The sequence below is a fragment of the Hyaena hyaena genome, unplaced genomic scaffold (genome assembly GCF_003009895.1).
Source record: "Hyaena hyaena isolate Hyena2069 unplaced genomic scaffold, ASM300989v1 scaffold_396, whole genome shotgun sequence".
In the NCBI taxonomy this organism is placed as follows: Eukaryota; Metazoa; Chordata; class Mammalia; order Carnivora; family Hyaenidae; genus Hyaena; species Hyaena hyaena.
The window spans coordinates 1,354,126-1,366,637 of NW_024081027.1; the positions used below are offsets into that span (position 1 = coordinate 1,354,126).

At 50.1% G+C, this 12,512-nt stretch overlaps 1 protein-coding gene across 2 annotated transcripts in view; it reads left to right on the top strand.

The window, feature by feature from the left end:
• The window catches only part of INSR (insulin receptor), a 138,271-nt gene extending 126,049 nt beyond the window's left edge, over positions 1–12,222 (top strand). For both annotated transcript variants that reach the window (XM_039251635.1, XM_039251634.1), the window contains 7 exons: positions 2,335–2,402; positions 4,403–4,647; positions 5,459–5,569; positions 5,658–5,817; positions 7,370–7,499; positions 7,824–7,958; positions 10,996–12,222. In XM_039251635.1, coding sequence (XP_039107566.1) covers positions 2,335–2,402; positions 4,403–4,647; positions 5,459–5,569; positions 5,658–5,817; positions 7,370–7,499; positions 7,824–7,958; positions 10,996–11,350 — 1,204 coding nt within the window. In that variant the 3' untranslated portion in view covers positions 11,351–12,222. The remainder of the gene's footprint in view (positions 1–2,334; positions 2,403–4,402; positions 4,648–5,458; positions 5,570–5,657; positions 5,818–7,369; positions 7,500–7,823; positions 7,959–10,995) is intronic.
• The last annotated feature ends 290 nt before the right edge of the window (positions 12,223–12,512 follow it).

The window sequence follows — 12,512 nt, forward strand, 5'->3', positions numbered from 1 at the left end:
TTGGTATGAAACATATATTTTCTTTTTTTTAAATTTTTTAATGTTTTATTTACTTTTGAGAAAGAGAGACAGCGTGAGCAGGGGAGGGTCAGAGAGAGAGGGAGACAGAATCTGAAGCAGGCTCCAGGCTCTGAGCTGTCAGCACAGAGCCCGATGCGGGGCTCGAACCCACGTGCTGTGAGATCATGACCTGAGCCGAAGTTGGACGCTTAACCGACTGAGCCCCCCAGGCGCCCCAACATATATTTTCTTATTCTATTTCAGTAGATGTCCCATCGAATATTGCAAAAATTATCATCGGCCCTCTCATCTTCGTGTTTCTCTTCAGTGTTGTGATTGGAAGTATTTACCTGTTCCTGAGAAAGAGGTGGGTGCGGTGGGGTGCTGGTAAATGGTTAAAAACTGGCTCTCCAGAAAAGAAAGTATGCCTGGATACAGAGGGAGCTGTGTCTAAGTTTATTATAACTTTTACTGTCATCAGGGGATGTGTGTAGCATGCAATTTACAGGTAATGATCCTAATACAATATATAAGACTCGTTATCGCAAATTCCCTCCAGCTGGTTGATTCTCACCAAATGTTTTGGTTGATTTACCCCCCTGAACCTTTGCATCATAGCCAATCCATGGTTGCAAGAGATGAATGAGTATAGTTCCAACCTGAATGTTGGTTGGTGTTTTGTTTTCATTAAAGAGAAAGGTAAAAATGAAATAGGTGTATAGGTTCATCAATGAAGAGGTGACTTCAGCCAATCAGGTAGTAATTTCTTAAATACTGGAGGAACGTTTTCTTTTTTTTTTTAATTAAAAAAATTTAATGTTTATTTTTGAGAGAAAGAGCATGAGTGGGGAAGGAGCAGAGAGAGAGGGAGATACAATCTGAAGCAGGCTTCAGGCTCTGAGCTGTCAGCACAGAGCCCGACACAGGGCTGGAACCCACGACCTGTGAGAGCATGATCTGAGCTGAAGTCAGAGCTTAACTGACTGAATCACCCAGGTGCCCCGTAGGAAGAATATTTTCTTAAATCTTTTTTTTTCTGTTTGCAACATCATGGCTACAGAGATGATAGACTTTTTTTATTTAATGTTTTTTTTTTAAATTTATTTCTGAGAGAGAGAGAGAGAGACAGTGTGAGCAGGGGAGGGTCAGAGAGAGAGGGAGATACAGAATCTGAAACAGGCTCCAGGCTCTGAGCTTTCAGCACAGAGCCCGACGTGGGGCTTGAATCCATGAACCGCGAGATCATGACCTGAATCGAAGTTGGATGCCTAATTGAGCCACCCAGGTGCCTCGATGTCAGATTTAAAAAAAAATTTTTTTTAATGTTTATTTATTTTTGAGAGACAGAGAGAGTGAACTGGGGAGGGGCAGAGAGAGAGGGAGACACAGAATCTGAAACAGGCTCCAGGCTCTGAGCTGTCATCATGGGGCTCAAACTCATGAACCGTGAGATCATGACTTGAGCTGAGGTCAGATGCTCAACCGACTGGGCCACCCAGGTGTCCCAGAGCTGACAGACTTTTAAGCTTGATCTGCGTTGGTAACATTTTTGCCATCACCTTAAGCCTGGACAAACAACAGAACAATAGATGAAGTCTTGGTTTGTAGCATTCCTATTTCTTGCTGTCATGTAAATATTCCTACTGTGGCCAGTTTCAAACTACAGACGTGTCCCTGATGATAGTAAGATAATTAGGAAATGGTGAGTTTGCTTTTAATAGCATTTTATCTCATTGTAAACGTGCCATTTAAGTTTGAGTGATGGCTATATTAACAACCTGCTCCCAAATTTTCCTGAAAATGTAACAGTTGTTTCTCAGGAGCTGGGATGAGAATAGCAATGGGTGAGTGGCTTTTGGGTGTTACATGGACACCCATGAATTACAGTTTATGGTCCCATGATGATGCACTTTAAAAAATTTTTTTAATGTTTTTCTATTTATTTCTGAGAGAGAGAGAGAGAAAGAGAGAGAGAGAGACAGTGTGAGCAGGGGAGAGGCAGAGAGAGAGGGAAGACACAGAATCTGAAGTCGGCTCCAGGCTCCGAGCTGTCAGCACAGAGCCCAATGCGGGGCTTGAACCCACAAACTGTGAGATCATGCTCTGAGCCAAAGTCGGATGCTTAACCGACTGAGCCACCCAGGTGCCCGTGATGATGCACTTAAAGAGCCATCTGATGGGCTTCTGTTCATAACCCCAGACTGTATCCAGGGTTATTACATGGATGCTGCTGGGAAGGGTTGGCATTCGCACTGGGGAGCTAGTAACCCCTTGCGAGTGACCCAGGGTCTTATGAGAGTACCAAGCTGGAATGTCTTCCTCTTTCCCTTCCAGGCAGCCGGATGGGCCACTGGGGCCGCTGTATGCTTCTTCGAACCCCGAGTACCTCAGTGCCAGTGATGGTGAGTACCATCCCCTGACCCCTGGGTGGCCGGAATCCTGCTTTTCGGTGCCCTTTGCTATTACTGTTAAGCGGAGGTCGGGGGCTGACACCCTGGGAAGCTGAGTGGGCCCTCCCGTTCACCTGAGACCCGCCCCTTGCTGCAGAGCCCCCGATGCTGGGAGCGGCCGGACACCTGCTGTCTGGCACGTGTTGGATGGGCTGACCTGGCGAGGCGGGGAGGCCGAGAATCCGGTGTCCCAGCCGTGGGGTGTGGGTCCTGGGTCCTGTGTCAGCGACAGCGCCGAGGGCCAGAGCCAGAGAGCCATGTACAGACTTACTGTCTAAGCTGGCGGGTGGCAGTCGGAAGGCAGAGTGAGAAACGGGGGCAGGGGTGCGGAAGACGGGACTGGAGGACAAAATGGGGTGAGCAGGAGGCTGGGCTGTGTGTGCCGGGGACACATCTGCTGTTGGTGGGACCTGGACGCGGACGTGATGCTGATGCTGGTGGTAACGTACGACCGACACCTGTGTTTCCCTTGATTGCACCAAAGGGCGCGGAGCAGCCCCTGTAGATGAGGCTTGGTTGTCCCATCAGAGGAGAAAGCACCTGCCACAGTACACGTTTCCAAAGTGCTTCATCGGCAAAAAGCAGAAAAAGTGACTTTCAAGGCATGAGCACTGTTGCTGCTGCCTTGGGAGACAGGGGTGATGCGTGTGATGCCCAGGATCTGTTTTAATCAGGTCTGAGAAGACATGCGGACATGAAAGGGGGGCAGCGCCACCCAGGGGAGCCCCAGGGCCAGGCAGGAGGCAGAGGGAGCGTGGAGAGAACGCAGGCAAGAGCCTTTGTTGTGCTTTCCTTGGGAAGGCGAGGCAAGGCAGGGGGAGACAGAGGGCTGGCTCGTTTGAATGATTTTAGTGGGTTCCGGGGTGTAGGGCCTGGCCCTGGGGCTTCAGGGGGAAGCAGATAGAGCTCAGAGTGTGCGGGCCGCACAGAGGAAGCGGTTACGGTTTAGGCCCTGGCTCGGTTGTTTTGCATATAGAAGGTGCTCTCACTCATAGGCAGGCCACTTACTATGTCCAGGAACTGGCCACCCTGGGGAGGGGCAGCCCCCTTTAGGGCCATCGAGGGCCTAGGTGCCAAAGCGTCACCACAGAGAAACCCACTCCAGGTGAGACTGTGTGGCAGGAAGGGGAGCGGGAGTGGGCGAACACGGATGGAGGACCCTCCTCTCCCAGTTTGGAAACGGCATTGTTACTGCACGTCGGAGGTGGGGAAGCTGAACCTCAGGGCTGCCATCGGACCCCATGTGGAGGGGTGAGGTCGGGATGGCTGCTCAGGGCTGCCTCCCCACCCCACTGCCCTGCTGCCCTCCAGGAAAGCAGCAATGGCCGTGTTCAGCCTGTAACAGGTGCAGAAGAAGGCGGGAACCATTTCGGCTTTTCTTATGAGGTCTCTGTGCATTCGTCTGCAAATTGTTTGCTGTGTAACAAACCACTCCAACTTTAGCGGCTTGAGACAAGCACCGTTTATTAGCTCACAATTTGGTGGGTCTGCCACCTGTGATCTGATCAGCTGGGCAAACCCATGATCTCAGCCGGCCTCCTTCACAGCCTGCCTGGTGACCTGCTATGCTGGGTACCCTTGGAGGGGCGCATCCACAGCCCAGGGGTTGGCAGGCGGGGTCGTGCCCCATCCCCTTGGCCCTTTGCAGAAACAACAGCCTTCGATGGGAAGTCGTGGTGTTCAGTGGCGGGGCTCTGAAGTCAGACAGAAGGGACAGGGAGGCAAGCTCAGCTCGGCACTCACTGGCCAGGACCCTGGGCCGATAGTGGCTGTCCCCTCTGTGAGGGCAGGGACCCACACCTGTCCTGTTCTCGGCTCTGTGCCCAGTGCCTGACACAGGCTCTGGACCCCAGAAATCACTGAGTGAATTTGCTGGGGGGTGCTCAGGTGGGAGGTGGGCTGGGGGCCCCCCAGGGTCCGTCACGGATGCTGTGTAGATAAGTGAGGAGTAGTGTTTCCCTGCTCTGTGTATGTGCCGGACGAGTGGGAGGTGCCCCGGGAGAAGATCACTCTCCTGCGCGAGCTGGGGCAGGGCTCCTTCGGCATGGTGTACGAGGGCAACGCCAGGGACATCGTCAAGGGCGAGGCGGAGACCCGCGTGGCGGTGAAGACGGTCAATGAGTCTGCCAGTCTGCGAGAGAGGATCGAGTTTCTCAATGAGGCCTCGGTCATGAAGGGCTTCACCTGTCATCACGTGGTGAGTCCTGCCTTCGGCCCAGAGCAGACAGAAGCTTCCTTTAGTGCCTGCTCCCCTGTTCTTCCTGGATGTGGACCCGTACCTGTCCCCTACTCTGTGAAGAATCATCCTTCCACACCTTGCCTGGAGCCAGACTCGTCCCGTTGCTTTCCAGAATGTTTTCTCTTCCCTCTCCCTGGCTGCTTTATAACCCCTAAACACGTGAGCGTTCACCGCATCCCTGTCTGCCCCTTCCCTTCCCGCTTATCTTCTCTTTGAGCCTAGTGCTAAGGGGATCTGCTGGGAGCAGAATGGCTAAGCCTCATTCTCATCTCTTTGATGCATCAGATTCCAGACTCTAAACCCAGTAAATTCCTTATGGGAGACGTTAGGAGCTGATGCTGTGGTGGAATGGAACAAGAGAGAGGAGTCAGGGGCCTGGGAGTTCAAGGCTGGGAAAAGGTGTATACGAGCCAAGACTTAAGGATGGAGGGACTGAGCCATGTGGACATATCAGGGAACAGAGGGCCAGGGAGAGGGAACAGCAGATGCAAAGGCTTCGAGGTGGGAACGTGCCTTATGTGCTCAGGGACATCAGGGAGGTATCCAAGTGTCTGTCTTGGAGTGTTGCTGTCTGTAGGTGTGTCTGTCTGCTCCCCCCACCCCTACCCGACCGTGAGTCCTGAGTTCTTTCTCCTTCCTCCAACTCACCTGTCCTAACAGTTGAGCCGGACAGACCAGGGCCCACCACACAGGGTGCTGTGAGTCACCTCGATGAGTGGACACCTTCCCCGAGACCCTCCCCCTAGAATGTGCTCCGCTTCCTCCGCAGGTCCGCCTCCTGGGGGTGGTGTCCAAAGGCCAGCCGACGCTGGTGGTGATGGAGCTGATGGCTCACGGAGACCTGAAGAGCTACCTCCGCTCCCTGCGGCCAGAGGCTGAGGTGAGCTGCCTCTGGGGACCCAGCAGGGCACTCGCTCCCGGCCACAGGAACCCGCATTGCTGAACACGACCCCGTGTTTTGACTTTAGAATAACCCCGGCCGCCCTCCCCCTACCCTGCAAGAGATGATTCAGATGGCGGCGGAGATCGCCGACGGGATGGCGTACCTGAACGCCAAGAAGTTTGTGCACCGGGATCTCGCAGCTCGAAATTGCATGGTGGCCCATGATTTCACTGTCAAAATTGGAGGTTCGTCCAGCTTTCTGGTTTGAAATGTGTGGCCCAGGCCAAGTTTGATTTCGGAAGGAGTTGTCTACATTGAACAGTTCAGTCTTTTCCGGTAGTGCAAAGAGGGCTTGATCCTCAAACTGTCATTTAATTGCATTTGCTCATGAACTTGCTCATTTACTGCTCTGGATAATATTTGTGCTGCCTGCTGGCAGAAGCTACCACACTAGGAAAGGTGTGACGACGGATAAGTCACATGGTTTTTCTGCCCCCAGCACGCAGTCTTTACCTGCACCAGTCAGCACAGTAGCCACCAGCCACCTGTGGCCACTTAAATTACATCAAGTAGAATTAAAAATGTATTCCTCTGGCTGCAACTGGCCACTTTTCAGGCGATCAGTTGCCACCTCGAGCCTGGTGGCTGCAAGTATTGGGCAGTGTGAACATAGACCGTGTTCATCATCACAGAAGTCCTACTGGATAGGGCTACTCGAGATGAACAGTAATTATAAACAAGATAATGAAGCCCTGAAGAAATGAGGAGCTCCATGATCGCAAGGAGAGGCCTCTCTCTGGAGGGAGGTAGCGTTTCGGCCAAACCTTGCAGGATGAATTGACCCGAGTGGCAGCATTCCAGGGGGAGTTACAGCAAATGTGGAGGCCATGAGGCTGATGTGATATGAATAAAAGGAATGCAGAGGGGAGTAGCGCAGCATGAGATGTGAGGTTAGAGAGAGAGAGGCAGGAGCCAGGCCTGGAAGGGCCTGAAAAGTCAATAAGGCACCTAGACGTTATCCTAAGTAGCCAATGGGAGGCTAGAAGGCTAGAAGTAACATGATTCGACTTATGATCCCCAAAGTCGGGGGAATCATTCCGGGGGAGCCGGAAGTGATGTCATTCTGCTTATGATCCCCAAAGACCTTATGCTCTATTAGCCATGGGAAGCAAAGAATAACAGGATCCTATTTATGTAGCTTCTCTGGGGCAGTGAGGTGCCAGGGTCCAGATGGAGGGAAGGCCCTGCAGGGGAGCGGTGGCTGTGAGCCTGGGTGGGGCCAGGGTGATGGAAAAGAACAGCTGGACTAGAAGGGAATGTGGGAGAAGAGAGGGCAGGTCTTAGACGTGTCTTAGATGTGGGTATAAGGAAGGGGGTCCAAAGAGGACCTGGCCCTGGGTTTTGAGCTGGGCGGTGGGTAGTGGTGGAGCCACATCTAGTGGAGAATAGAAGGTTGGCTGCAGAGACTCACAGCTTTGGTTTGGGAAGCCTGCAAGGTCATGGGTGGGAAGGAAGTGTTGTTGAAAACAGGATTCCCAGGCTACGGGCCGGAACATTGCTTCTTTACCACTCGGTGCTTCCGTTTCCTTCCCTTTACATGGTGGCCCATCCTTTCCCTCCACATCCCCATAAGTACCCTCAGGATCCATTCTCACTGGGTTTTGCTGTCACCCAGGCGAGACCACATCTGGGGCAGGTGAGCCCATCTGAGGGCTCTGCAAGGCATGGGCCAGTGAGGATGATGCCGCCTGGGCTGCAGGCTGCAGGTTAAGACCATGTTGAACCATTTGTTGCCAGACTTCGGAATGACCAGAGACATCTATGAAACGGATTACTACCGGAAGGGAGGCAAGGGTCTGCTCCCTGTGCGGTGGATGGCGCCGGAATCCCTGAAGGACGGAGTCTTCACCACTTCTTCTGACATGTGGTGAGCTGTGCATGGATTGGCAGACAGAACACTGGGCTCGAATCCCAGGTCGTTCCATTAGCGTGACCAGCAAGTGGGGGGCCAGTTAAAACCCACCTTCCTTGTAGGCTCTTAATCAAGAAAATGAAGGGGATGTCCTGTCCGAGGACCCTTGCATGGCTGCCTATGTTCCGACTGAGACTAATCTAGGCATTCCTGAATGCAGCATGAATTGTTGAATGAATAGGCCAACCACGTTCTAGTAAACCAAGAAGGGGTGTGTGTGTGTGTGTGTGTGTGTGTGTTAATGGCTTCTTTGTTACTACGTTCAACTGTCATTGGCAGGTCCTTTGGCGTGGTCCTTTGGGAAATCACCAGCTTGGCAGAACAGCCTTACCAGGGCCTGTCTAATGAACAGGTGTTGAAATTTGTCATGGATGGAGGATATCTGGATCAACCCGACAACTGTCCAGAGAGAGTGTAAGTGTGGAAAGACAGTGCAGCGTCCGGGCTCTTCATTAAAAAGGCACTGCCCTTTGGTTCGCTGTCCTATGTCTACACGTGTGGTCGTGTTTGCACATTGTATCTGTGCACAGACACTTTTTTGCATGTTGTACCTGTACATATGCTTGTGTTTGCATGTAGTATCTTTTTTTTTTAATTTTTATAGTTTATTTTTGAGACAGACAGAGCATGAGTGGGGGAGGGGCAAAGAGAGAGGGAGACACAGAATTTGAAACAGCCTCCAGGCACTGAGCTAGCTGTCAGCACAGAGCCCGAAGCGGGGCTCGAACCCATGAACCGTGAGATCTGACCTGAGCTGAAGTCGGATGCTCAACCAACTGAGCCACCCAGGCGCCCCCTGCATGTTGTATCTTTACATGTATGCCTTCTTGCATATCATGTGTGTGGAAGGTTGTACAAGAAACCCCACATCAGTGGTTACCATGGGAGAAGGAAACTGGGTAGCTGAAGGTGGCATATTTAACTGTCTATTGATATACTTCCATTCTGTCAGGAAATTAATACCATATTACATGTCAATTATACTTCAATAGACTGGGGGAAAAAATAAATCCTAGGCATATTAAAATTATTTTTGGGCCAAGGATGTGTGTTATGTATCTCCCCACTCCCCAATTTTCGTTTTAACTTTTTGTTACAGAAAAAAGTAGTAAATTTTTGTTTTAGGATCAAATGGACAACACACACATGCAGGCCATTTAATTAAACACTTGCAAACTTGTCCAGACTCCCTAATAGTCCAATAAACAAAGTAAAATGAAGGAAAGTACTGTGTTTCTAATAAGCAAAAAAAGGAAGGAAGGAAGGAAGGGAGAAAGACAAGGGTTTTTTTAAATGTTTATTTTGAGAGAGAGAGCCAGTGGGGAGAGGGCAGAGGGAGAAGGGGACAGAAGATCCAAAGCGGGCTCTATGCTGATAGCACAGAGCCCAACGTGGGGCTCAAACTCACAAACTGCGAGATCATGACTTGAACTGAAGTTGGACACTTAACCGACTGAGCCACCCAGTGCCCCAAAGGAAAGAGAGGTTTTTTTTTAAATGTTTTTAAATGTTTTTTATTTATTTCTAGGAGAGAGAGAGACAGCGTGAGCAGGGGAGGGTCAGAGAGAGAGGGAGTGACAGACTCTGAAACAGGCTCCAGGCTCTGAGCTGGCAGTCAGCACAGAGCCCGACGCGGGGCTCGAACCCACGAATCGCGAGATCATGACCTAAGCGAAAGTCGGACGCTTAACCGACTAAGCCACCCAGGCGCCCCAAGGAAAGAGTTTTAATACTCAGTGCTGGCAGTAGTTTGGCTAGATAATCATTCTTATACCCCTGTTGTTAATAGCTACTCAAAGCGATGTTTTTTTTTAAGTCTCAAAAGAAATTGAAATGATCTAAATACCCAACAATATGAGAATTGCCAGGTAAATTTAGAAATTAAAATGGCATAGCCATTGAAATTTCAAATGAAATTTGAAAAATATTATTTTATAAAAATATTTTAGAACTTGGTGAATAAGCCTATGTTAAAATATTAAGGGTAAAAAGTACGTATTCCGTTTCTAAGTGTCTTCAGATAGAACAGATGAGGTGCGATCTGAAGGGGAGCTGTGTGCCAGCTGTATTTTCTCTGTGTTTTGGTGTGTTTTCTTTCTACAATGAACATTTATTAAAGCCCTTTATTAGTGTTTCTTTGGAAAAAGTTTCCCTCCTGAAAAATCCAGGGAGAAAGGCCATTTTGATGCTTTATCCCCAAAAGAATGTGGCGTTAATTTAGAAAACCCAGTTGGAAGGGACCTCCTAGGAAAGAGTACGAAGCAGAGTTATTTAGAAACTCTGAGCAAAGTATTTCTAAACGTTGCTTCATGAAAGTCCTTTCCCAAGTCATGCCAGTAAGCAGCTGGCTGTAGCTCCAGGACCAGGGAAATCAAGGAGGCCCTGGGGTAGACGTGCACAGACTTTGTACAAAGGGCCATATTGTAAATACTTTCAGCTTTGTGGCCTGTGTGGCCCTCTGTTGCAGCTACTGTGCCGTGTAGACTGAAGGCAGCCATTAACAGTACATAAATGAATAGGTGTAGCTGTGTGCCAATAAAACTTTATTTACCAAAATACTTCAGGGGGCCACATTGAGTCCACGGGTGGAAATTTGCCAACCCCTGCCGTAGGAATCACAGCTGGGCGAGGAAGAGTAAAATGGAAATGCCAGGCCCTCAGCACCTGCCCTGTGTGCTCTTGGCTAAGTCAGGGTGTAAACCCCCCCCCACCACCACCCTGGAGCACGTGCGTGTCGGGCCTGCAGGATGACTGCTCACAGCTGGTCCTCTGGGTTCTGTCCACACAGCTGCCCCATCAGGCCTTAAGCATCTCAATCCTGAGAGCTCTTTGGCCCCAGAAAGATTGCTTATTGGCACAGGGAAGCCTTTCAGGTAGCTCCCGTAGGAATTAAACTTTACCAAATGCACCAAATGGGAGGGAAAACACTCCAGGAATGTACAGAATTATAAACCTTGTGCGACGTGTGGCTGCATCAAAAGGGGCCCTTCTTGGGGCACCTGGGTGGCTTAGTCGGTTAAGCGTCCGACTTTCGCTTAGGTCATGATCTCGCGGTTCGTGGGTTCGGGCCCCGCGTCGGGCTCTGTGCTGACTGCCAGCTCAGAGCCTGGAGCCTGTTTCAGTCTGTGACTCCCTCTCTCTCTGACCCTCCCCTGCTCACACTGTCTCTCTCTCTCTCCTAGAAATAAATAAAACATTAAAAAAAAAAAAAAGGGGGCCCTTCTTGAGCTGTGTTGGGAAGGAGGCAGCCCCTTTGGCTGTCTTTCCAAAATCATTTTTTAAGCATCGGTAGAAATCCTGTTTCTCTCTTGCCTGTTGCCTGCGCTGGTGGGCACCGTCTGAGGCTGCTACTTGTCATCTGCGGGGGCAGCTGGCCGGAACGAGGGTGGCAGTGGGGACTGCATGGCTGGGTCCCCCGGACTCCTTCCTGATGTGTCCCCCTGTCTTGTAGCACGGACCTGATGCACATGTGCTGGCAGTTCAACCCCAAGATGCGGCCCACCTTCCTGGAGATCGTTGACCTGCTCAAGGACGACCTGCACCCCAGCTTTCCGGAAGTTTCCTTCTTCCACAGCGAGGAGAACAAGGCCCCTGAGAGCGAGGAATTAGAGATGGAGTTTGAGGACATGGAGAGCGTCCCCCTGGATCGGGCCTCACATGCTCAGAGGGAAGAGGCCGGGGGCCGGGATGGAGGGGCCTCGCTGGGCCTCAAGCGGAACTACGAGGATCATATCCCCTACACCCACATGAATGGGGGCAAGAAAAACGGACGGATTCTGACTCTGCCGAGGTCGAATCCCTCCTAACAGCGCCTGTTTGGGGGGAGGGGTTCCCCAAACCCCTCTTGTTCATTTTCCTCTGATTCAAAGGCCTCCAGAAAACTCAGGATTCTCATATGAATCTGCCACAGTGTCGAACGGAGCTCAGAGATCATTACTATCCATTGCTGTTCATCTATGACTTAAAACATGTTTGTTTGATTGCCAATTTGACTCGCTGTCAGAGACTTTAACTGTGACCCTAAAGCAGGGGTTTTCTCAGCTGCTGTCCTTACAGGCAACTGCAGTTTTAAGCCAGGATGTTACTGTTTTTCAAGTAGATTGAAAGCAAGCACTTGTTTTTACAAATCTTTTTTTTTCTTTTCTTTTTTTTTTTTTCTGGTGTCTGAGCTACAGTATAAAGCATAAAACTTGTTTGTGGAACAAAAGTTTGAAAGAAAGAAAAAAAACAACAACCCACCTTGTTCCAGTAGAACTTCAGACTTTTACGGAGAGGGCTTCAGGAAGAGTCTCCTCATCCAGGCTGAAGGATTTTTTTTCTTCTTCTTCACAAAATCAGTTCCTCAAATTGACCAATAGCTACTGCTTTTATACTTTTGATAAGAATCTGCAGTCCTAGCGTGGCTCACGTGTGTCCCTGAGCGTGTATGTGTGTGTGTCCAGGCTAGACATGGCTGTTGTGTGTGTGTGTGTGTGTGTGTTTGTGTGTGTGTGCGCGCGCGCAGAGAGCATTCATGCTGAGTTGACGCTCTGGAGGGGGTCGGCTCATGAAGGTTCTGTTCTTCTCGAGCTCCTACTCCCTCCCATCTCCTTCCTCCTTATTTACTGGGAGACTGTGCCCTCCACAGATTCTTCTGCCCCAAGCCTAGTCTCAGGAGTCTTTTCTCCCTTAACTTTGGTGAAAAACGTTTTCCGGGAGCCAAGGGAGTAGTTTGGACTGATAGTGGATCTTTTCAAGACCAAACAAAGCTAGGACATAAAACAAAAAAAAAAAAAAAAAAAAAGAAAAAAAAAAAAAAAAAAAAAAGATGATTAAGAGTTTTGAGAATATATTTGTAACATATTTAATTTTTTAAAAATCTCCAGCGTCAGCCTCATAAGTNCTTCTGCCCCAAGCCTAGTCTCAGGAGTCTTTTCTCCCTTAACTTTGGTGAAAAACGTTTTCCGGGAGCCAAGGGAGTAGTTTGGA